The 24,146-nt window shown below is 43.2% G+C and overlaps 2 protein-coding genes and 1 long non-coding RNA gene across 3 annotated transcripts in view; 2 read left to right on the top strand and 1 right to left on the bottom strand.

Moving 5' to 3' along the window:
• The window catches only part of LOC106900255, a 12,990-nt gene extending 11,105 nt beyond the window's left edge, over window positions 1-1,885 (bottom strand). The window contains exon 1 of the long non-coding RNA XR_001414126.1: window positions 1,128-1,885. This is a non-coding gene — a long non-coding RNA (uncharacterized LOC106900255). The remainder of the gene's footprint in view (window positions 1-1,127) is intronic.
• LOC106900254 (ferritin light chain-like) lies at window positions 8-5,848 on the top strand. The gene is made up of 3 exons (XM_014962250.1): window positions 8-199; window positions 2,579-2,725; window positions 4,049-5,848. Exons 1-3 carry the CDS (start codon window positions 17-19, stop codon window positions 4,550-4,552), a joined length of 834 nt encoding a protein of 277 aa, XP_014817736.1. The 5' UTR covers window positions 8-16; the 3' UTR covers window positions 4,553-5,848.
• A 3,696-nt stretch (window positions 5,849-9,544) lies between these two features.
• Window positions 9,545-13,181, top strand: MYOD1 (myogenic differentiation 1). The gene is made up of 3 exons (XM_014962252.1): window positions 9,545-10,288; window positions 11,776-11,854; window positions 12,476-13,181. The coding sequence occupies exons 1-3, from the start codon at window positions 9,728-9,730 to the stop codon at window positions 12,724-12,726; spliced, it is 891 nt and encodes a 296-aa protein (XP_014817738.1). The 5' UTR covers window positions 9,545-9,727; the 3' UTR covers window positions 12,727-13,181.
• The last annotated feature ends 10,965 nt before the right edge of the window (window positions 13,182-24,146 follow it).

Below are 24,146 nucleotides of genomic sequence, written 5' to 3'. Positions count from 1 at the left end.
GCGGCACGCTGGCCCCATGGCGGCTCCCGCGATGGCCGAGCCGCGCTCCAAGCGGCCCCGCGTCACGCTGCCCGCCTGCCCGGCGCACCGCCCGCTGCCCGGCAGCCGGGTGAGGCAGAGCTTCCCGCCCGCCGTGGAGGAAGGCCTCTGCGGTGTCACCGGCGCCCTGCTGGAGCTCGCCTACTACCTGCAGGCGCTGGTAAGGCGCGGGCCGGGAGCGGGCGGGGAGGTCCTGGGAGCCATGCCCGGGCGGCGGGGTGAGGAGGTGCCCGGGGAGCGGGGCAGGTCCTGCCTGCCCTGTCGGAGGTTCAGGAGGGTTTCTGAGTCGGGCAGGGAGGGAAGAGCGGTAGCTGGCCCAGCGGGATTTGGAGGCTCTCTGCACCCAGCTCCCGGCAGAGCCGGCTGCCGGCCCGTGCCGCTCTCCCGGGGCTTACCTGGTGACAGGGCGAGAGAAACCACCAAGGTCTGGAACAAGCGGGTGATGAATCGGGAACTCGTGTATTTTGGGTAATTGATGGACAGAGCTATGCCTCTGGAAAGGGGGATGCGACCAGAGAACGCTGACACTTTTGGAGTAAAACTCCTGTGTGGTTTTTTGCCAAGCTTTGTACGGAAAATAGTTGTGTGTGGTTAACTGCTGAAATAACAGTTTGTGAATGTTGCTGTTGGCTGAGGGGCTTTTGATCCACAGCCAGGAACATTGGACTTGAATTAAAACTTATCTCTGATACTGTGTAACATGCATGCCAAAATTGTGTCTGGCTACATAACAAATTTTAAAGTGCATATATTAAATATGTTTACATAAAGCCATTAAAATAAATTAAAAAAACCCCAAAATGATCAATGCCATTCTTTCTGATGCCAAGCATCAGCTGAGAAGCAACACAAACTATATTCAATATATTCCCAAGATCCCGTGATCAAGCTTGGTGTCAAGTATTAGTCCAATAAAAACTTAAGTGTGCAGTAAAACCTCTACTTGTGAAGCATGTGGATTAAAATAATACTAGTGATTGGCAGCTGGGTGGGATGGAGAAAGAAAGCTTGATTAGAAATTGACTGGATAAATCAAAACTAGAAATGTGACCATCTTAAATGGTTAATGATGGACATAAAAGACTTACCTTAACAGTTAAGCAGGTGCGGTTACTTGTTCTCTACTTGAAGTCAAGCAGCGCACTTGTACTGAGGAGCTGGTTATAAAACAATCTTGACTCCCCTGTCAACAGAAACATGAATGAATGACTTCAGGAAAAGGATTATGCAAATATTGCAATGAATGGTCTTAATAAAAATTCCAGTATGTACTTTATCTTGAATAGTTTATGGTATGTGTGCCACAGGTTTGGGGCATCCCAGATGGCCATAAAAAATGTAAAAGAAAAACATAAACTTGTACCGTGTGTATAAATTTTCTGCATTTTTTCTAGACAGAGCAACACAGATGAAACACATGTATTTAATAATTAAGCAGGGTAACAGACGAAAGCGGTGAAGGCCAGAAGCAGCAGAAAAACTTAGGAAAAGCACATATTTGTTCCTTACCCCTCCTAGGACGGCTACAAGCCAGTGGCTGGATCTGCAGTGTTCCAGTTGAGAGTATGTGCAAGAGACAGAAGCTGTGCTGCATGGCATGTGCCTGTTTAGGGAGCCAGCAGATCAAGATGATGGAGCTCCCTCAGTTCAGTTTTTGGCATGTTCCCAGCTGCTGCCTCTCATTCTCCTCAACACGGGAGCTGCGCAGAGCCAATGTTGAAACTACTATACTGGTGGCTGGTAGCTCTCCTTTGCTGCCCTTCTCTAATACATTCTCTTTATGGGACAGCAATGCTATGGATAAAATTCCTCAAATGTAAGACCTGAGAGATCTATTAGCACAGTTAAATATTGCAGTGGCTAAAGTTGCTACTTTCCCATACAGAGCAGAACAAGGCCTGCGGTAGATTTAGGGTTGTAATACTTCTGAAGTATTCCTAGGCATGAGCTACATGTAATGCTAAAGGTGTATACGGGATAGAGGATAGTTCAGTAGCAGTATTCTTTATTTTGGAATAACATTACCCATAATAAAGCTGATAAATAGATACAATGTGCTTGTTTTCTTTTTGGTATTTGCCTCATCTTTCTCATACCTTTGAAAGCTAGCTTTCACAGGAATGCTGACCTGAAGGGATAAATCTTGATGTTCCCTGTGCTGGGATTATGTTTAAAAACAAAAAACCCAAACAAAGACCTCACACAAAACACAACAAAAAAACCTACATACACACCCAACCACTTATAAATAAATATTCTGAGGATCTCTGACTGCTACTGAGGGAGAACATCAGTACTATAGCTACCTGTGCAATATTAAAGGACAGAAGGAGTTCTAGTAGAAGTATAGAGATGTTTCATTTAAGACCATAACTACTTACCTCATTTATTGCAGAAATTTGCATTAAGGTCTTCAGAGGGATTGTGCTGGTAGAATAGCTTCCCTTGGAAGGGTCTCTGGAATTCTGATAAAGCCGTGTTCTGCTGCAAGTGAGTCCCATCTCCAGCAAATCTTAACACTTGTGTTTTGTGTGCTTAGGGTGAATATTTTGATCAGTCGCATGTGGCTCTACCAAATGTTTCTAAGTTCTTCTTGCATCAAGCTCTGGAAGAGAGAAAAGCCGCAGAGGCTTTAATGAAGTATCAGCAAGAAAGAGGAGGCCATTACTGTTCTAAAACCATCCAGGTGGGTAATGGACAACAAGCTTTCGAGTAGCTGCAATCTGCAGTAATTACTCTAACTTCTTGCATTACATTGTTGGTACTTCAGATCTCTGCATTCATCTACTGTTGTATTTCCAGATATCATTTCCCTGTCATATTACTGTACATGAGTTTGTTCTTGATTGTGCTGCTTAGAAACTGTCAGACATACAGTCCTAACTCTAGGTGGTTGTTTTCTAGCCCAAAAGAGTATGAACAATGGTCCACTTTTTCTTCACTCAGCTGGGGACTGCTGTTTCCAGTGTGCTGTAATGGATTATGAAACTCCTTAAACTGTGCTGAAACAGCCCACTTGTCTCCTTCACATTCAAACCAAACAGAAGCCTAGAAGCCATTAACATCTAAGAAAGGTGGTAAGGAAGGAGATAGGAGAAACCTTCAGCTTGGGGCTGTGCTGGAGCACAGCTCAAGATAGAATATGAACTAGAGATCTGACTTAGGCTTGCACACGTACAAAAGAATAACTCAAAACTATCAGGAAAAGAAACCCTCCTTGTTTGTTAAAGGTCAAGATGCTGATTCTCCTCTAGCAAACTAGTATTCTGTAAGTTGTTAATACGGAATGCTCTTCTTTGGCCTATCATAGCAGTTGTTAAGCTGCAGAAAGTAAAAATAACAAGGCCATATTGAAGAACTTTCTAAATATTGTTTGAATCAGGGTAGACCTTATAACAGCCTTCCAGTACTTAAAGGGGGGGCCTACAGGACGGGTGGGGAGGGACCCTTTACCAGGAAGTGTAGTGATAGGATGAGGGGTAATGGTTTTATACTGAAAAAGGGTAGATTTGGATTAGCTATTAGGAAGAAAGTCTTTACTGTGAGGGTGGTGAGACACTGGAACAGGTTGCCCAGAGAAGCTGTGGATGCTCCGTCCCTGGAGGTCTCCAAGGCCAGGCTGGACGGGGCTTTGAGCAACCTCGTCTAGTGGGAGGTGTCCCTGCCCATGGCAGGGGGCTTGGAACTGGATGATCTTTAAGGTCTCTTCTAACCCAAACCATTCTGTTATTCTATGGTAGGGTTTCCTGGTGTAAGAACTCTCCTTGGGCATAGCTGCTGCTATCTAAATCTCTGTTCCCTGAAAAAATGCTTGGGTTCTGCCACTTCTGTACGTTTACAGCCATCTAATTCTGCAAAAAAAATCCCAGATGCTCCAAACTATAAGGAGTTGTTACAAAATCCTAGCACATCTTGTTTGGAGTCCCCAGGTAAGTTGCAGGAAACCATCAATGAATAAACTAAGATGAGCTGTTCTTCTGAATAAATGTAATTCTGTCTTTGTTTTTAGAAACCAAACTGTGAGTATGCAGTCGGTCTGATGAAAGCCCTGGAAGTAGCAATGATACAGTGGAAAACTATGATACGATTTTTTGAAGAGCTTTATGCCCTGAGTATTGAAAATGCAGACCCTCATAGCGCAAGCACTATCAAGAAACAATTTATCAGGCCCAAAATCCAGAAGATCAAGATGATGGGAGATCTACTGACCAATGCTCGCAGGCTTGACTGTTCCCAAGATGGCAGAAATAGTCTTGGGGATTACTTTATGGACCGATTTCAGAAAGAGTTCAGAACAGGCATAGAGCCAGAGTCTAGTCAGCACTGCAGCCCCTGCCCGCCTCTCCAGCAGTGCACAGGAGCTGCAGAGGGTGTGAAGCGACCCCAGAGAGAATCTTCCCAGCACAGAAACGGCATAGGGCCAATATATGCAACCATACACTGCACTACCACACTGCCCTTGTGTAACGATGGGACAGGAGCAAAAGCAAAGCAGGGCAGGGAGGGCCTTTAATGCTGTTGCAGCTACGGGGCAGCTCCTAAGGCAGACCTGTAACAGAGGGTGGACTTGAGACCAGAACTCAGGAGATGTGATGCTGTATCGCTCCTCCTGCTTTACACCCTGTTCCTTCATCCTCTGTTGAGCCACAGCTCAATTGAGCCCATACCGTTATTTTGTTTAAATGGTAGCAAGGTCACTAGTTATCTAGATAGTCTGCATTAGTCACCCTTTTATCTATGCAATTCTTTCTAGAAGCCAAAAGCTTTTAAGCCTCCTTTTTGTCTCAAATGATTAAGAGTTAGTGCAAATTATTTCTAATGGTATATAACTTTTACTAAAAAAAAAAAGCAACTTTAGTACAAGGAAACCTCTATATGACAGAAAATCCAAAGATCTAGTTTTATATTAAATATTTTATATTACTAACAGATATTTTACATTACTAACAACTATGCTAACATAAACTTTTTAAAAAGACTTGTTTTAAAGCAAAGTTTTCTTGTCTTATTTCTATTGTAGTAGCAATTTAAGTAAGTAATCTAATTAATTTACTTACCACCCAGCTATTTTTAATGGTACACTTCTCCAAGATGAAGGATGAAAACATCTCCTCAATATTGAGAATAAGACAATGTGCTGGGTTTCTCAACAGTTATTTGCCTAGTTAGCTTTTCTCATCCTCAGAAAGCAGATGAGGGAGAAATTAGGGGTCTCATTAGATGTGATCTTTACAGGTTCCAGTGTGTATTTTCCAAGTGTCACTGACACTAATTCTAGGGCTCTGTCCGGACTTAACCTAGGATGGTTGCTTTAACTACGACACAGACCCCTATTTCACCTAACTAAATTATGGTACTACTGCTATTCCTTGTATTCCCTGTCTTGGTCCTCAGTAGAGGAATAAGATCCTAGTGAAAATGCAGCACACTTAACTAGAATTGCATCATAGAGCATGGCCACTCATTAGTTTTGCATTTCAATTTGGCCAGTGTTCAATTAGGGGGGCTATTAGCACCACCACACCTAAGGCTTTTGCTTCAGCCAGCTTGGTTAAAGTTCAGAGGTGTCCAAATTCCTTCCATTCATCTCCTACAGAGGAGTGCCGCTCTTTCTGTACGCTGGCTACCAAGGTCACCTCAGATGAAAAACTGGCAAGATCAGCTGCCTGCAGCTAGCTTTTTTAGTCATTATGTACAACACCTTTTATGTAATTAGGGTTTGCTTCATTGAAAGACCGTCTCATGCTTTTATGTAATACTGTAAGCAATACTCCTGTTATGCTTGAAAATAAATTCAGTTAAAATTGCACTTTGTATCTACATTGTATTCCTCAATTTACCACATAGACATGCCAGTATTCTTCTGCAAGAGATTCTGCACATGTGTACAATACTGCACCAGTACTTTTCTACTACTAAGAAAGTTGCAGAGAGTTGCACAGAGTGAAAATGCCAGAAAACTGCATTTAGATAAGAACACTGTGCAATGAAACATTTTCAGTAAACTGACTTCTATTGACAGCTGCAATTAAGTAGCCATTTCTGCAAAACTGTCTTAGCCCACCTACTTTCTGTTGGTGTTGTAACACAGGACAGACAATTACAATGCAGATGCTTTTCCAATACTTCTACTAATACGATTCAACCTTGGGGAGGGGGGGGGCGGGGAAGGGCATTCCTTTAAAACAACCCCTGTATTCATCTGTAAAAATACTGCAGCGTGCCAGAAGAATGAGATGAAGCACTTTTAGCAACGTGCTAGATTTGTCCATGTTGAGATGGCTGCTCTCTAATACAGCAGTAGTTTAAAATGTATTTCCATCTGGGCTAGATTCCATCACCCATCTTCATGCTGAGCATACCTTATTCAACAATTAGTTCCACTGACTGCAACTCAACATGAATAAGAGCAATGGAATCCATCCCTCTCAGTATTAAAATACAGCTCACTAAGTATGAACAGAGCAAAGCTACTAACGGAATTATAAACTACCACCGTACAAAACCACTTCAAATACTACTGGTAACGTTTGACCTACTTCTACAACAGTCTTCTCCTTTAAGAGTTGGTGACCTGAAATGTAGGTACAGCCTCCTCCATGGTTTCCAGCATTTAAGACTGTCTTTTACTTTAAATGAATTCCAACATAACAAAGAGCCAAACATTTAAATTTTTCAAAGCAGGACTTACTCATCTTTTTCCCTGAAATACTGCTTTGCCGGTTTCTCAGAAACTGCTCATATTCATCTTGCCAGCCAAATGTATCCATACATTCTCGGATTTCAGGTCTTTCTCTCTCCCTTTTCCATACACATTCTGGGCCCTCTGCCTGAAGAGACAATTATGTTTATTTCAAATAAACTCACAATCACCAGTTTTCCCAGTCTCTATCCCCTGAATAAGAAAAGAGAAATCAATCAGTTACTGTTGATAAGCTCTGGTCCACATGCTGCTTCTGCTGAGAGGGCAGAAGATGCTTGTGAATCTGAAGCTTTGTTAACAATACCTGTCTATTGTGTATGGGATGAGTCCGTCCGTGTGTCTCAGCATAGGAAGTACAGTCTGCCTCTGCCATCCCACCTTCCTTTTCAATCACAGCCTGAAAAAAAAAGAAGTGAAGGATAAATGTGGAAAAGGTATAAGGCCAACACCACTCAGAAACTTTACAAATGGTATTCCTCTGCTGAACACTTGTTCACACACATACTTTCTATTTGTACGCAAATATAACCACAGATACAACCTAGAAACACACAGTGACAGAATACTACAACACTGGCTAAATATTAGGTAAAGTTACCTTTCCCACAAATGAACCCAATGATATGGGGAGAGTTTAAGTGTCTTGAGTGAGCCAGCACCAAGACTCAATATCCCAATTTACATGTTCAGTTGTTACAGCATTCAGCAATTTCCCATTTATATGTATCATGCATTATTGTATACTCAACACTATTTTTAATACAAATTATTTTTATTTTTTTAACTGTTCAATAAAGATTTAGAAAAAAAATCTGTTTGTGCCTTCTGGATCAAAGAACCTCTATAACAATGAAGTGTTTCCACAAGTTTGCTACTCTGCCTCTCCGAAAACAGCTGGGAGATACACTTCTAAATGTGTAAGGGTGGTCAATAGCTGATCTCCTTGGGACGTATCGCTTTTCAGCACTGGATACAGTGAAAGAATAAACTTGCAGAGAGTCCAAAACGTACTTTTTTCTTTAACTAAAATTTTTATCTTTTGGGGATAATGACAGAATGTGACTAACAGTTCTTATCTTTGTACTCAAAGATATGTAAGCAAGCAGAAAATGGGGACTCTAAATTAGGAATTTTTGCAAAAAACAAATCATATAACAAAAGAAGCACCATCACAATAGCACCTCTGAGAAGTCACAGTCACAAAGACTGGGGACTAGATCATTGGTGGATGTTTTCAACTTTTTCAGATTTCAGATTCAGCCGCTTGCCCCACTGAGGCCAGAGCTTTGCCCTTGATTTTGAATGAGATGAAATTTCACCAACGTTTATAACTGCAGAATGGAAATTAATTTTAGCTCATGATAGATTGAAATACAAACACCCATATCTACTTTAATAATGAAGCCAATGGAATCACACAGTGGTGTGTGATTCCATATCGGAATCACACACCACTGAAGTGCTTCCATATTGGAAAAAACCCCTAATTTCTCATCTCAAATTATATTCCAAAAACAGAGTAAAAACTCTAGCATCCTTGAGAGATGTTACCAAAAACCATCCCATTTTTCCAAGGTCCAAACTCTGCCACTGCTAGTTACTGGAAATAACAAATTCTTATTGCACGAGCTATCCCTTTGCAGTGTGACTACACGTGCAGCAAAATGCTACTTCGTGAGGTAAAGCCAGTTTCTTCACAGATTTCGGCATAAAGGTAAACTGAAGCTTGAGTGGCAAGAGGAACCTGAAACGCTAATTTATACATCACAGCTCACGTGAAAAGAGTCATTGGCTAAAGTGACCGCTGAACCTAACTCCGGCCTCAGCTCTCCTCAGGTATGTCATGACTGAACCACTATCAGGGAAGAGCTGGTCTCGGCGGCCGCCGCAGGCCTCGCCCTCCCACACCGCTCCCGGTGCCCCGCGGTCAAACGGTTGCGCTAACGGCGCTGACTCCTGCTGAACATTCTCCGTCCTGGGGGTGTATCTCTGGCCTGAACCTGTCTCAGACGCGGCCAGGGACACCGCGATTCCTCAGAAAAAGGCTAACACCCTTCCACCGGCCCCAGACGTAAACGCTTTTCCCAGACCTCGCGGCGCGGAGGTGCAGCGGGAGCCCGGCGGGCCTCTACCCCCACCTAGAGGCCGCCATGTCACCGCGACAACGAGGGCCGAGCGCAGCGCCACCAGGCGGCCGCCATTTTGTGGTTCCCCCCGGCCACGACCTTTCCGTCCCGCCGCTGCCCCAGTACCCGCTGCCCCCTCGGGGCGGGCACGGCCCCGGCTCTCCGCGGTGTCCCCGGCCCCGGCGCCTCGCCGCCGCCCTGAGGTGCCGCCCGCACCGTCCGCCCTCACCATCGCCCCCGAGGTAGTTACCCTGTGGCCGCAGAGCCGCACAGCCGCGGCCGGCGCGGAGAAACCTGTCGCGGGACTCGGGGGGTTTCTTCCCCGGGAGAGACCAGCGGAGCCGCTGCCCTGCCGCGAAGCGTGCGCGGCCGCCGGCCACCGGCCGGGATGCCGCAGGGAGACGCGCCGCGGCGTGCGGGAGAAGCGGGGAGCACCGCCGTCCCCCGGGGCGAGGCTGCGGGCACCGGGGAGCCTCGGTTCCCCTGAGCAGCTGGGCAGGGCGGGCTGCTTAAAGCGAAAAAAAAAACAAGGGGGAGAAAGAAAAAAAAAAAGACGGGGGCTCCGACGACCCCCGCCCCGCCGCGCTCCGCCCCGTCCCGACCCGCCACGCCGGGGGGGCTCCGGCATAAATACGGCCTCGAGCGGCGCTCCCGGACCGGCGCGGCTGGGGAGGGGGTCGACGGCGGCCGCAGCAGCCAGTGTTTGGTGGCCTCGCCAGGCAGAGGGTGCGAGGGCCCCCGCTCCGCGAACCCGCTTGGCTGGTGGCTGCTGCCGAACAGCCCGATCGAAGCCCCCTCTCTTCTGACCCCGGCACTCACCCTCTCTGGCCCAGCCGCTGTCTCTGCCACCGCTGCCCTCATGGATTTACTGGCCCCTATGGAGATGACAGAGGGCTCCCTCTGCTCCTTCACGGCCGCTGATGACTTCTATGATGACCCGTGCTTCAACACGTCAGACATGCACTTCTTTGAGGACCTGGACCCCCGGCTGGTGCACGTGGGGGGCCTGCTGAAGCCTGAGGAGCACCCGCACCACCACGGCCACCACCATGGGCACCCACATGAGGAGGAGCACGTCCGGGCTCCCAGCGGGCACCACCAGGCCGGCCGCTGCCTGCTCTGGGCCTGCAAGGCTTGCAAGAGGAAGACCACCAACGCCGACCGCCGTAAGGCTGCCACCATGCGGGAGCGGCGGCGGCTCAGCAAGGTCAACGAGGCCTTTGAGACCCTCAAGCGCTGCACCTCCACCAACCCCAACCAGCGCCTGCCCAAGGTGGAGATCCTGCGCAACGCCATCCGCTACATCGAGAGCCTGCAGGCGCTGCTGCGGGAGCAGGAGGATGCTTATTACCCGGTGCTGGAGCACTACAGTGGGGAATCGGATGCCTCCAGTCCCCGCTCCAACTGCTCCGACGGCATGGTGAGTGCCCCGGGGAGGACACCCTGCCACTGAGGCGCCCACCCCAGATGCTGTGGGCCCAAACCTGCAAGGGCGAGTTGCATTGTCCTGCCTTTCCTATAGCAGCTGCCTTCCACACCTCCCCTGGCAGGAAACAAAGCCCTTTCTTGAGCGTTGAGCTCCAGCAGCAAAGGGAGGTGGGGTTCCTGCATGCCAGGATCTCTGGGAAGGAAGAGAAATCTCTTACACACTTTTTTTCCCGGGGATGAGAAGTTAGGCAGGTCCCCCTTTGTCCTGGGGGAGCCTGGGGAGAGCTGCTGGTTTTGGGAAGCTGCCCGGGATGGGTACGTGGGGGCATGGTGAGGTCTGAGCCCTGCCTGTGCTCCCATAGCTGCTGAGGCATCTCTGTTTCCATCTTCTGCTGTATCACTACCTTTGAATTCTCTGAGAACAGCAGAGAGACAGTCTCCCTTGGTCATGGTAGTTACAGGGGAACTGCTAAGAGTCTGGATTTTGTTTTCAGTGATTTGTCATGAGAACAGCAGGAGGGTCTAAGCAACAGAAGTTATTTTTCTTGACCATTAAGAAAAAGGTTCTCCATTTCTCCTCTTACCATGCCCTCCATAGAAATTTACCAGCAATAGGAAGGAGACCCCAGGCTTTCAGTCCTGCTTGTATGTTATGGGGAGGGGAAAAGAAGGGTGGGTGCCAGACAGGGTGTCTCACCCCCGCATCTTTCACTGGGACTATAGGCTCTGACTCTGGGGTGGTGGGATGTGGCGACTGGAGCGTAGGACGGCTGTCTGGGTTGGGATAGCCACAGCGCTTCAAAACCTGAGATATTTTTTTTCTGTGCTCTGGTGGGCATAATCATTAATGAGTTGAATATCTGTGATTATGAGATAGTTGCCAGGTTGGAGATTTACACAAATGATCCCTTCCCAAAATACAGCCTTTTTCTTTTGTCAGAAAGACTAATTTCATTGCAGATTAAAGTATTGGAAACAAATATATTGGACAATCTTTGGGGTTTTTTTTGGTACAAAATGGAAATAGGAAGAGAAACTAAAGGAAATAAAACTAAAGGACAAAGGTAGACAGAGGCTTTTTAAGAGGAACTCATGTTTGGAAAAACCTACAAAAATTAAAATCCAAAAAGGACTCATTCCCCCTTTGGTCTCCCTGTTGTAAATTGAAGATACCTGTAGGGCAGTGTCTGATCAGAGTGCTGGAATAACTCATCTCATTTGTAAAGCTACAGCATTTGATGCAACAGCCATGGTAATTTTTCTTTAGAACAGCCACGCCACATAAAATATTCTGTGGTGTATCCCCTTCTAGCTAAGTTAAATTTTACCTCATTCAAAGAGACTACAACCTGCTGGCATTTCAGCCAGTGCTGGAATGATAGCACAGACTAGGGACTGAAATCTGAAATTGGGGTTCCTGGGGTTTCAGTAAATGCTGTCCCCAACCAGTGACCTCACTCAGATTGCTCTCCTTTCCAGATGGAGTACAGCGGGCCTCCTTGCAGCTCCCGCAGAAGAAACAGCTATGACAGCAGCTACTACACAGAATCACCAAATGGTGAGTATGTGCTGTTCATGGCTGTGTGAAACATGGAGACAGGGGCTGTCAGTGCAGCAAACATCCCCGTGCCTTCTCTGTCCCCAGCTGTGCTGGGCTGAAAGAGGAACCTGCCTTTTCAGCCAGCGAGCTGTTGATGGCAATAGGAGCACTGGATTTCCTCTAGATGTATTTGCAAATATGGGGATATGTTACAGCTGCATTTCCTATTTTCCAAATATAAAATCTGGATAAAAAGATATTTCTCCCTGCAACTAATTTTCATTGTTTAACCATGTTTTGCATTAAGACTCTTCTAACTCAATCTGTCATTGATCTGAACTGGAGAAAATGCTGATTGATTTAAAAGCTTCCCTTTCTAAAAACTAAGGACTGAGGTGAAGCCTTGGATCCACCCTGCCCCAAAAGTAGCATACTCTAGTTGGGTTTCTCTTCTGTTTTGCAATTACAACCTCTGTTTTCTGATAATTGGTGTTCTTCATCAATGTTCATTTCCTCTGAATCTTTACATGCTCACAAATGCATACTGTCAACCGCTTGCTGGGGTTTTACAAAAAAACCATCCTACTGACATTAAGTATCCATTGGATAAACTGAGCACCTTTTTTGTCTGTTTTTTAGATCCAAAGCATGGCAAGAGTTCTGTTGTTTCCAGCCTTGATTGCCTCTCAAGCATTGTAGAGAGGATTTCCACAGATAACTCCACATGTCCTATACTGCCTCCAGCGGAAACAGTTGCTGAAGGGAGTCCCTGTTCCCCCTCAGAGGGAGTAAGCCTGAATGATAGCGGAGCCCAAATTCCTTCCCCCGCCAACTGCACCCCACTTCCCCAAGATAACAGCAGCAGCAACCCCATCTACCAAGTGCTATAAAGGCAGGTCCAGCTGGACTGCACTGAAAACAAACTGCTCCGTTCAGCCACGCTCTGAGATCTGTCTTCTAAGACTGAAGAGACTTCTTAAGACTTGTTCCAGTTTTAAAATATCACTCAAAATTCCTTCAAATGTATAACTTTTCAAACCTGCATTACTTCAAAATACATCCAGTTATTTATTGGTTGTTAAACTAAAGTTATTTAATATGTCTAGGGATAAAATTGTATACCATGAAATGGCCAACGTTTAATCTGGGCTTTGGGGAATAGGAACCTGGCTCTTGAAAGCAGAGGAGAATAGAAATCTACAACAGTAGTGGCATAACAGATCCTTCCTATTACTCCTGTTCTGGCCAAAATAAGGTTGTGGACCATTTTTTATAGAACTTTTTGTATAATTGTAAATAAGAGTTGCTTTGCAAAAAAAGGGAAAAAATCAGAAAAGAAAGAAAAAAAAAAGAAACAAAAGCAAAAATTAAAAATAAAACAAAAAGGGGGAAAAATTTAAAAAATATTTAATATTGCTTGGTTTGTTGTGTCAAACTTTAACTTTATATATTTATACGATGTGGTTGCCAAGAATGTTTTCAACAGTATTCTAAATAAAGACCCTTATTTATAAAATCTGTGGCGTTATCTTGACTTTCATTAGGGCTTCTAGAATTACTAGTGCATTTAGTAGTGGTATTAAGATCGCTGCCTTGGCAGGAAGAAGATACAGGCTCTGATTCAGCAAAGAAATCAAGAACGTGCTTCAGTTGCACTACTTTCAACTACTTTGCGTAAATACATTGCTAAAAAGGAATCTACTTTCTTCCTATGTATCTTGGTGATTTCTAAACCAAGTCTTGTGCATCTGAGGTCGTTATTCAAAAGATCTGTAAGGTCAATAAGCGTGTTTCTCTTTCTTCCCCCAAAGTCTACAATTACATTATAGGACTTGATCTAACAAAGATTTTAGAACTAGGAATCACAATAAATTACTCTCCAAATTCCAGTGCAGCTACCATAACTTAAAGTCATACAACAGTATCTCACAAGACCAAGTACTACATTCTTGGACAAATGTTCAGATTTTTCATTCAGGTTCTAGTTTTCAAGTGTTTGTACCATGTTTGTGTATTCTCAGGTGTTAGAAAATAATTGCAAAGGATTTTTTGTTATAAAGTTCAAGGTATAAATCACAGTTTTCCTCAAGTTCAGGTTGGAATTTTGGCCAAAGATAGGCAGTTTTAATTTGGATTTGAACTTTACGCATCTCTGGCAGCACTACTCCAGGGATTTACTTCTTGTTTAGAGCCTTTCTAAAAATAACCAGTGGGCTATATTTCATTCAGTATATATGTGTAACCTTGCAAGCTTGCCATGAAACTGAAAAATGTTAAGCCCTGAGCAGATTGTCATTGGAAAGTAACCATCAGAGCATTTCTGTACATTTGGACAAGAATAACCAGCAGCTACAGCCAACATGAAACAACCCATTTCTTGTCATATCCCGGTGATTTATGGATTTTGTTTAAACAGGAGAAAAAAAACAAACACCGACCACACCTCAAAAACCAACCCAGATATCGTCATCAGTTCTAAATACTTTGATGACAGATCAGTTGCTGTATTCTCTCTAGGGTGACTATTAAGGAGGGAATTTGTGCAGCTCTTACCTCTTCAGCAGGAAGAAGAACAAGGGAACAGCTAATTCCATAGGAATGTCTCCCATTCCTTTCGTTGTGGGGGCCTTGAAGATCAACGCTCCATGGAGAGGAGAAGAGTGAGCAGCCTTGTGTTGAGCAGAGCAACGCAGTTGCTTCTCCTTCCTGCTGGGGCAGAGGCACGCTCCGAGCCTGCTGTCTTACCTGAAGCCAGAGGGGCAGGAAGGTAGCAGTCACAGGGATTCCTTCCTCATTCATTTGCTTTTGACCGCAGTAGGTGATAAATTGGCATGGAGGCACAGGACCACTGCAGAGCAGGCCAGGCTCCTGTTGGTTCGAGGGGACTCCAAGGCAGGACCAGCCCCTCAACACCTGTATGAAAGTTCAACTTTATAGAAGGTCTCCCATTGATTTCACTGTGGGTAGAAAACAGTCCGGCCTATAAAGGTTGAGCTTACTCCTTTCATTTTTCTGTTAAAAATCAAATTAACTTGAGAATGTGCTAATTCTTACTAGGAGGATGTATAATAAGGCCAGAAAAATGCCCCAGGTTAGTTTGAAGCCAATATCACTAACTTACAAAAACTAAAGGGAGACGGAGCCTCATGAATCAATGCCTCGCACATCAACGATAAAATTTTCATTTGCCTCCAGCAAACATTCGATCAGGCTCACAATGCAAAAAATCAATGCTTTTGTGAAATGCTATAGACCTTGCCATCCCCATACTCTGGGGCTGGTAATAAAAGTATCAATTTTACTGTCATGTAAATGGCAACCAAGAAATATTTTGCCAGATCAGGAACTAGAGAGACTCTACACACAAAGTTCATGCCCACCTCACTACAGCGCCCACTTCTGTGGGGCACAATAGGTCTTACCTGGCTGTAAAGCTGCCATGGCACAGTGGGCACGGGGCGCTTGTGCTCAACAATGTACATGCAGTTCCATGTGAAGTCATGTATATTGCATTTCACTGATTTATTTTAGCAACCCAAGTTTCCACATACTGATGTTAATGTTACAACAGAGAACAAGCATTTAGCACATCCCAAAATAGATGGATGGATGAAGAAGAAAAAAAACATTCACAGATTTCCTATGCAGAGCCCATCTTTTTCCCATTGATGTCAGTGAGAAAAGTCCACTGGAGTAAGGCCAAAGGGTGTCAGTGCTGATAAATACACGTTTAGGTTACAGCTATATTTATTTTTGAACTTAAATAAGGAAAATGTGTTCCCTGTGCAATTTCTTCCTGTCTATTTCTAAGGCAATATATTTAAAACAAATGCCTGTTACTCTACCCCCTGTATATCAAGAGGATGGCATGTTACTGACAGAAGTATATCCCAGTCTATGTGCACATATTTCAAAGCTGGAAATATTGAAGTTCAGAGGTTTAGTTTAGTTCCAAAAGTGGCAGGGAACATACACAGAGCTGAGGGACAGATACAAGAGTGATAGAACATTTACAAACTTTGGTTCTTAAATTGGGCTCCTGAAGATGTATTTAGGCATTTAGGGCTGATCCTACACGCCAAACTGGAGTTAGCTTGGTCTGGGCAACTCTCAAGCATAGGCTACAAACACACACCAGTAACCTGAAATCATTGATTTTTACTACACAGTTCCAGTTCAGTATTCTGCAGGATGGGACACCTAAAGAAATACCGGCTGATTTAAAAAAACCTGAATACCCCAGATGGCAATGACTTGTTGAGCCTGGGAGAAACTGGTGGTGATTGCAAACCAGACCATTCCTTTCCCCAAGCTGCCTCGGCAGGACATACAAAGCCTGCCTGAATGTGGGTTTGGAGCTCTTCACTAAAGATATTAGAATTGTCTGATGTTTCCTATGGAACACTACCTCCCCAGGGAAAGTCATGCAGCTACAAAAAATTAACAGAAAGTAGCTGTCTTTGAACACAAAGATAAATGTGTACCTTAGACATGTTTGATGTTGTTTGGTAAATTCCAAAAACCCTACTGGGACTGCAAGACAAAACCCTGTTATCAATTTATCTTACTCAAACTATTGCTATGGAAAAAGTGAAGTGGAATAAATTTATACCTCACTTATATATGCTAAGTGCTTTGCTTTAAAATTTCATTAGGTCATTTGCAAACATGAGAATGAAGAGGATCCTTTTTCTATTTTCAATATTTCACAACAAAAAAGTGCATTAAAGTTGCTATTTTTTAAAAGTAACGTTATACACAATTTCCCACATTATCATTGAAGCTGCTACAGAAATTTTTTACATATTGAAAATTCAATTTTAGGTAAAAGAAACAAATGTACTATTCCTAGTATATTGGTCCTTTTAAAATATTTTATCATCTGTATCCAAAAATATTAAAGAACTATTAAGTTGGCAGTTCCTTTGCATCAGATGCTGCTCTTTTAAAATAACTTGTCATTTTAAACACAAGATAAAGACCTTACAAAACCCCACTGAATGTGGAAGGAAAAGCAGTTTTCATCTTATAACTTGCATTTGGAAGAGATATTTGAAAGGGTCAAATTCTGCAAAGGGAAAAACCTGCTCATTGTACTCACAAATGTGATATCATCATCTTCAGAAGAACTACCTGCAGAAATGAACAGACAAGCACAAACACCTGTGCCTCTTATCACCTGATTGGTAATGAGAAGAAATTTTTAATTCCTTTTGTTTGAAAGTTATTAATTTGTTTCTTGAAATCTGTGGCAAAACTTCAAACCTCATCAGGAAGAGTTTCAAGCTACTGCACATAATACTGCCTGTGATAGCGTTTGTGTAGAGGTGCAAAGGCATGACAGAAACTCCCTGGCGTGCCCCTCCACTCGTGCTCTGCTCACTGGCCCATTTCCATCCCAACCCCTTGAGATATGCTGATCCCTTGAGCGCAACTGCGCTGAACAAGCTGGTAGGCTTTATGGCTTACCTCATGTCAAAAATGCAAACAAGAAACTATCCCCATAATTGTGCTGAAAATCTACAACATTTCTGAACTGTGTGGCTGACACGGAGCCTGGGATAGCAGGAGATGGTATGAAGGTCATTTTGCATAACTTGCATACAGCAATCTTGACTTTGCTAGCAGTAGGTAAAATGGTGTTCATACAGTCAGAGTGCAAATCTCTGACAACACGATCTGCATTCAGTGTGAGAGGAAGAGTGTGTGATGCAGAGAATAGGCCAAACATGCAAGAGATCATCTCATGAGGCGTACCCGAGTACCTCATTAAGCACTATTTACTAATACTTCTCAGCTTGCGCTTCCTCGGCCTTTCAAATCACTTGTTTTCCAGTAAATCTGTTGAACAGTCATGACTTTCTCTCCTTGATCTATGAAGCATGCTCCCTTCTCAAACAGTTTGTTGCTCAACTGGGAATGCCGTTAAGGGGAGACCAATGGCTCTCCTTTCAATATTGGAGAATTTAGTGCTCATGGCCATGGTGTAATACAGAAGAGCCTCCAGATAGTTCCTTCCCACCCAGGTCCCACCAGGAATTAGGAACATCCAGCCCAAAGCCAACTGGGCCAGTAAAAGGAACCCAGAAACTTCCCTGTGGGCCCAGAAATCTACCTTTTTCAAACACACACACTTCTGAAGATGTTAATACTGTAAGGTTAATAGTGAAAAATGACCTATCCTGTAACCACAGAGTGATAGAAAACCTCAGGGGTTTCCCAATAATACAGTCAGCTTGGCATTGAACTCACATTTTCTTTCTAAAATGTCAATAACTTTTGCCTTCTACAAGCATTTTCGCAACATCAACGTGTGCTATTTTATGTAAGACTCAATGAATTACCCCACATTCATCAATAGGGAGGCAAATACTGTCTATGAAGTGAAGCTTTCTGCTATTTATAAAAAAATTATTAAAAACTCTGACAGACAATAACCCACTTAATCAGAAGACTGAGGGAAGATTGTGGTTGGGGTGGTAGTGGTTTTTTTCTTGGGGTCAGATTCACTCAGAGGCCTGTGTCTCACCACAGTCACCTAGTGTTGCAAGACCATGGCCTTAAAAGGCAGTCCACCAATCTCAAGGGACCAGCTCTGGAGATGCTGGATAAATTCCTGGAACTGTTGAAACCTGAAATACAGTCCTCCCTAACCCACCAGAGCCCATTTTGGTCCAACAGCAGCATCTGCTGGATAAGATGTAAATTGCATTTCTTTCTGAAATTGTCTCGGTGAATTCAATGTTCTGTTTTTTCATCTTTCTACAATGGAAATTTTTTTGGTGGGGAAACAGCAAAAATATCCACTCTATTTTTCTTTTTTTTGAGTAAAAAATAAAGACAAAAGGAGAAAGAAAATGGAAAGTCTTTGACAGCATTGTATGGCTTGTACTGCAAGCATTGGTCCAGGGGGAGATAGGTTGCTTACCAGAAGACAGGTAGGGCAGATGCACAGGAATAGGATATGATGGTGAGACCATGATGCCATTCTCTGGTGGCTGAGTCCCTCAATAAGGTTCAAATCACATCAGTATGCCCAGTAATGCTCACCTCACATGCAGGTGTAGAACAGGACAAGCTGAGAAACAGTCTTGCACATTTGGAAAGACCATTTGAAGCCACACAAGGAAAGGTAGGCAAGGGTAGAGGGGAAAAACCTAAAGATTGCATACCTTATATTTTGGCCATACAACATTTCTTTCATATTGGTGCTTTACTTCTGAATCCTAAAACAAATGCACTTGTCTGCGATGACTGAAGGACAAAACCTGGAGAACTTGCATTTTATCTGTGGCTTGCACTTCATGCTCTGTGAAGGATCTTCATGGTTCACTGACAACCACTGTGTGCAGAACTCTGCGTCTGAATGTCGGTCCAGGCTGGGTTTTTTCTGTTACAATCCATCGCATTTGGGAACAAACGTCCTGTGAGACCTGTTCATCCATTTTCTTACACATCGTTCTGTTTGAAGTCAGAGATTTTGTCTGCTGCTGTGGGGCAGACTATTACAGTCCTGCCATTGAGAGAAAGAGTTTTCATTTTTAGTCAGTTCTTTACGTAAGAGAGTCAGTGGGCTTGTACTGGTAAAGCAATACTTTTTGCCACAAATGTCTTTACTTGGTCTTATGCCACCTGTGGGTTTCCCAAGGCTGGAGCCTAGACAATCCATGTGCCTGTGATACTAAGGACTACATTTGATTGCTACTTGCTGCAGTGTAAGCAGAAACTACACTCTTGTGAACAAGCAGTATGTGTGCTTTTTTCTCAGATCACTGGAGGGCAGTACTGCTATGAAAAAGAGGACGTGGACATCATTTCTTTAGTGTGTACTTACAGGTATATCCTTTCCCAAACTTTTATATCTAACTCTTCCTCGGTTTAGGTACAGAGTATCATTTCCCACCAAGGCAACTTAAATTAATGAGCTGAATTCCTACCTAGTCTAAATTCATCAATCTTCTTGGTGGTTGACACAGTGTTGGCACCCTTACCTGTGGGAATTACCATAGCAAGTGCAAATTCACAGCTTGCAAAGATGCAATTCCATGTGAAAAACCACAGGCTTTTGTGCCTATGTGTCGAGGTTGCCTAAAGGTGGTAAGGATGAAGACCATCTTAGAGCACTGCATTTATGCAACAGCTCATAGAAGGAGTCTTATTCTTCAAACAGGGCGTGTAATGCTCCCATTACAAATATAATAGCAAAGAAATACAAACGTATGCAGGGGGAACGTGTCATACTGGTCACTTTGTTCCTTTTGGAAAGGAAGAATGCTATGGCTCTATGCTCTGGAAGGCTGTCCTCTACAAAACTAGACACTTCGAGCAGTTTGCAGCTTAAAGCCAGCTGCACAAAATGTAGTCCCAAACATGCCTTTCAAAAGCTTCAGAAATGCCAATTACATTAAACGATATGAAAAAAGCAACAAAGTAATGTGCTTAATTAACAAAGCTCGAGATGGAGCCAGCCATTTGGTTTGAAGTACTTCCAAGAGAGATGTTAAATCCAATGGCCAGGGCACCTCTGGAACAAATAAATTAACATGCTGGGTTAATATTTCAAACTCTGTGGGAGTAAACAGTGTGTGTGGTGAGGGGAAGCAAGGGTAAAAATATCACAGGGTGCTATTTTCTTTGTTTATTTGCCAAGGACACTTTAGCTTTTGCCATTCTTCATGGTATGCTAGAAAATATGCAAGAAGGCATAAAAGTATCAGCATTGCATCACTGGATTTCCTAAATTTATCTTTTCCTCACCTGTTTAATCTTAGCTCAAGGTCAAGAAAAACTACCATTTTGAGTGAATGAATTATGGGATAGGCACATTCATGAAAAATACACTAGCAGTGTTCTTTTTTTTTTTTGTACTATGAGCAACCACAGCTTAAAGATTCCTCTCACCATAGGACTTCTCTGAGAAATAAGCTCTGGTGGCTTGGTCAGAGAATGCCCTGTACATGCTCTTGTTCCATAATAGTTTTTTTTCTGGTTCTCATAGCTAAGAACTGACTGATAGCTCTCTAGTTCAAAATCTTAGATACCTCTCATTAGGTGAGCTCAGGCCATTACAAATTCCCAAGTTCCAGCAAGTGCCATGGCTTGAATCCTTTCCAGCACGCATCTGTTGGCAGCTGCTTCCATCTGCTCCTTCTTGAACAGTCCTGTCCGGTCCCTAGGGAAGAGCAGGAAGATTGTCACGCACTGAACTTTCTTGTTGTAAGCTGGCTGCTCATGTTTTACCCGAATCTGTCATTTTGCCTGGTCTGCTCTCTGGCCTTTTTTTTTTGCAATAAGAAATCTGAGTTTCACTGTGCATCAAAGGCCAAAAGAAAGCTATTCCTCAGATGTGCATGACAGAATATTATTCATTCTTTTAAGTTTAAATAATTATTATTAAATAAAAATACAGAAAATATTGATCAGATCACTTAATTCTCACAACTGCTAGGTATGTAGTTATTGCATGTATGTTTTTGTAGCTGAAGCAACATATCTTTGACATGTCTTCACTTTGTGGTTAGTGAAGGCATATGCCTTTCAAGCACTCCATGACCATTACCTGTGGCCTTTTTTGCTTGTGTTTGTGGTAAACTACACAATGTAGAAAGAGAAAAAACCCAACAAACATCTATTTTCATGTCTTCTATTTTAGACATCAATGGTTAGGTTTCCAGACTTGCAGCTGAACCTTTAGGAACTTTGGTTGGCTGAGCAGATGTCTATGCACATCAGACTCCTCTATCGATTTGTCCTGTTGCTATTTATGCACTTGTTAACTTGCTTTCTAGTGACTAAACATTACTTCACCAGACTGAATTAAAAGATGTTACTTTTTCTTAACCAAGATAATTTGTTTCACATTTCAGCTCTGAAAGTTTTAATTCATATTTTGATGTACCACCTCTAGCCTGATTTCCAACTGGACCAAATCGTCTTCAAATCTCCTGGGCCATCAAATAGATGTGGCTGAAAATGAAGATCTTTGTGCATAAACACAATTTTTGCTTTCAAAGGACATCCCTAAATATAAGTGGCATTCTGCAGATCTTACTCAGTCTTAGCTTGGGAGGGAAGAAATAGTCAAAAAGACAAGCAATATAACATAATATGGAAACAAAGCTGAAGAAGAATCCATTAGCAATCCAAATGCAATCATCTCAATTTTTCTCCAATGAGAATTATATATATTTGTGGATATATAGGCAAAACCACCTCCTAAGGGCTGTATAAGCATACACTCAGGCAAACTGACAGTAATTTCATTGACTTCACACATCATATTTTCTGAGGTGCACTGTCCTTCAGAGCATACATCTCTTTGCTTGGATTATGCAGTGGTCACATTGGGCTACCGAAGCAGAGTAGCACTGTAGTACTTCTGCATGAAGACCTTTTCATATACTGGAGGGTTCCTAAGGGGTTTAGCATGATAAAGAAAATAAAAGACTACAATACTTCTAAATATATAACACAGAATGTAATCTTTTTCTCCACTTTTTAGCAGGCAGGATGCCTATAAGATAGAGAAAAATTTTAAAAGAAACTGTAGAAATGTATTTTATTTTTAATGACAGTCTGAAAAATTCCATAGAAGGAAGGCTTTTATTATGGATTTGAGAGCTGGGCAGCCCTTTTCTCTCATCCCTTCATAGGAAAGCCAATAATCATGCTATGGTAGGCTTTCTTATAGAATAGGAATCCATGCCAGAGGCACAGAAAGGTCCAATTTTTACATGAGAAGGGAGCCTGTCTGAGGGAAGATCTGCTTCTGATTTCTTGTTGGCCAACTCTGAATACCTTGTGTCACTGTGATCTTTCTCTGCTTCCTCATTATTCCCCAACCTCTTCTACTTCAGGAATACATAAAGGCAGGGACTACAATTGCAAAATCTGGCAGAATCCACAGATGAATCAGACTGAATCAGTAAATAATGACTAAAAGTGCGCTGCGCTGTCTTAGGACCAAGTGTATCACTGTGCTTCCTAAGCTACACTGTTTAAATACAAACCTGCTGCAAATCTTGCATGTTAGCAGGAATCCCAGCCACAATCTGGAGGGCTAGTCGACCCTGTTGCGCTGAGATTCCTACGAAGGCTCTCCCAGGTCCTGGAAACTCTGGGTAGTGCATCTTCCTGTTCCCAGAGTGTACAGACCATTCATTATAGCATATCCCAGAAAGAGATGGCTGGGGATAAGCTAACAGAGGTGCCATCCTTTCATTATTTGCCTTGATCTAGCTCTCAACACCTCATTTAACTGGAACAAAAGGCTGCTGTTAATGCTGAGCCACAGGCTCAGGCACAAGCCGGGATCAAGAAATCTGTATTCCCAGCATCTGGCCCAAGATTTGCGACAGAAGGTGGATTTTGCTTTCCATTCTCTCACACTTACATTGTATAAATCCTGGTTATTGACAAAAGAAATGGAGCAGATTTCATCCTTAGTGCCAATTATTTAACTAGCATCACCGGAACTATTACACTTTATGTCTCTTCATATACAGCATACAAAGAATTACTTCAACAGGATTAAATAACATATTTCATGGGACTAGCTGTGTAAAAGCTAGAGAACAGCAAAGACATCTCAGAGTTATTGATTCATGTCAAATACCGAGAAGCTGGTTTAATCAAGGGATTTAAACAATACTTTAAACCTCTGAGTCAGCATTGTTGAGATTTGTTTGAACTACTCTTACCTTTCAACATTCAAAGTTTTACAAACCATTTATAACAACAAAGATTTACAGGCCATTTTTCCATCCACTTGTCTGAGAACATTTCCGTCACCATTGCAAACTCAGAGTAAGCTAGAGAAGGAATAAGAGTTGTGGAAAGCGAATCATTCAATAAAAATGAAGATGTCACTTCAGTTTAAACACAAAAAGAGAAGAAAGAAATGTTCTAATTATTTTAATGTATAGAGAAATAGTCAACTGATAGGTGAGCATATATTTTATATAATGTGGAGCATGTTCTATACTCCTCAGTCAGAAACAGACCCTAATTTTTTTTCAGTTACTTGAGGCATTGAAAACTGCATGCCTTGTTCAAGAAAAGACTAGTACCTCCTGTTCCATCTTCTGTATACAGTATATGTGAAATACATACATCTGTATCTATATGTTTGTGTCTGTCACTATGTTCATGCACCTGCAAATTGGGGTTTGGGGATACTAGGGGGGGTAGCACCCATGGGTGCTCCCTTTTTCCTTCCACCCAGGAGCTGGTGTGGGACGAGGGGTTTGCGGTGCTGCGGTGGGTGCTGGTGGATTTCAGGGGGGATCAGCCTCAAGAGGAAGTTTTGGGG

Source organism: Calidris pugnax, unplaced genomic scaffold (assembly GCF_001431845.1).
Source record: "Calidris pugnax isolate Ruff unplaced genomic scaffold, ASM143184v1 scaffold593, whole genome shotgun sequence".
NCBI classification, from domain to species: domain Eukaryota; kingdom Metazoa; phylum Chordata; class Aves; order Charadriiformes; family Scolopacidae; genus Calidris; species Calidris pugnax.
Note: the sequence above shows the minus strand (reverse complement) of the source record. Positions and strands in the feature narration are given on the sequence as shown.

Coding starts and splice junctions, on each gene's coding strand:
- LOC106900254 (XM_014962250.1), top strand. CDS start 17: ATGGCGGCTCCCGCGATGGCCGAGCCGCGCTCCAAGCGGCCCCGCGTC. Junction 200..2,578: donor CCTACTACCTGCAGGCGCTG/GTAAGGCGCGGG, acceptor TTGTGTGCTTAG/GGTGAATATTTTGATCAGTC. Junction 2,726..4,048: donor ACTGTTCTAAAACCATCCAG/GTGGGTAATGGA, acceptor CTTTGTTTTTAG/AAACCAAACTGTGAGTATGC.
- MYOD1 (XM_014962252.1), top strand. CDS start 9,728: ATGGATTTACTGGCCCCTATGGAGATGACAGAGGGCTCCCTCTGCTCC. Junction 10,289..11,775: donor CCAACTGCTCCGACGGCATG/GTGAGTGCCCCG, acceptor TCTCCTTTCCAG/ATGGAGTACAGCGGGCCTCC. Junction 11,855..12,475: donor CTACACAGAATCACCAAATG/GTGAGTATGTGC, acceptor TCTGTTTTTTAG/ATCCAAAGCATGGCAAGAGT.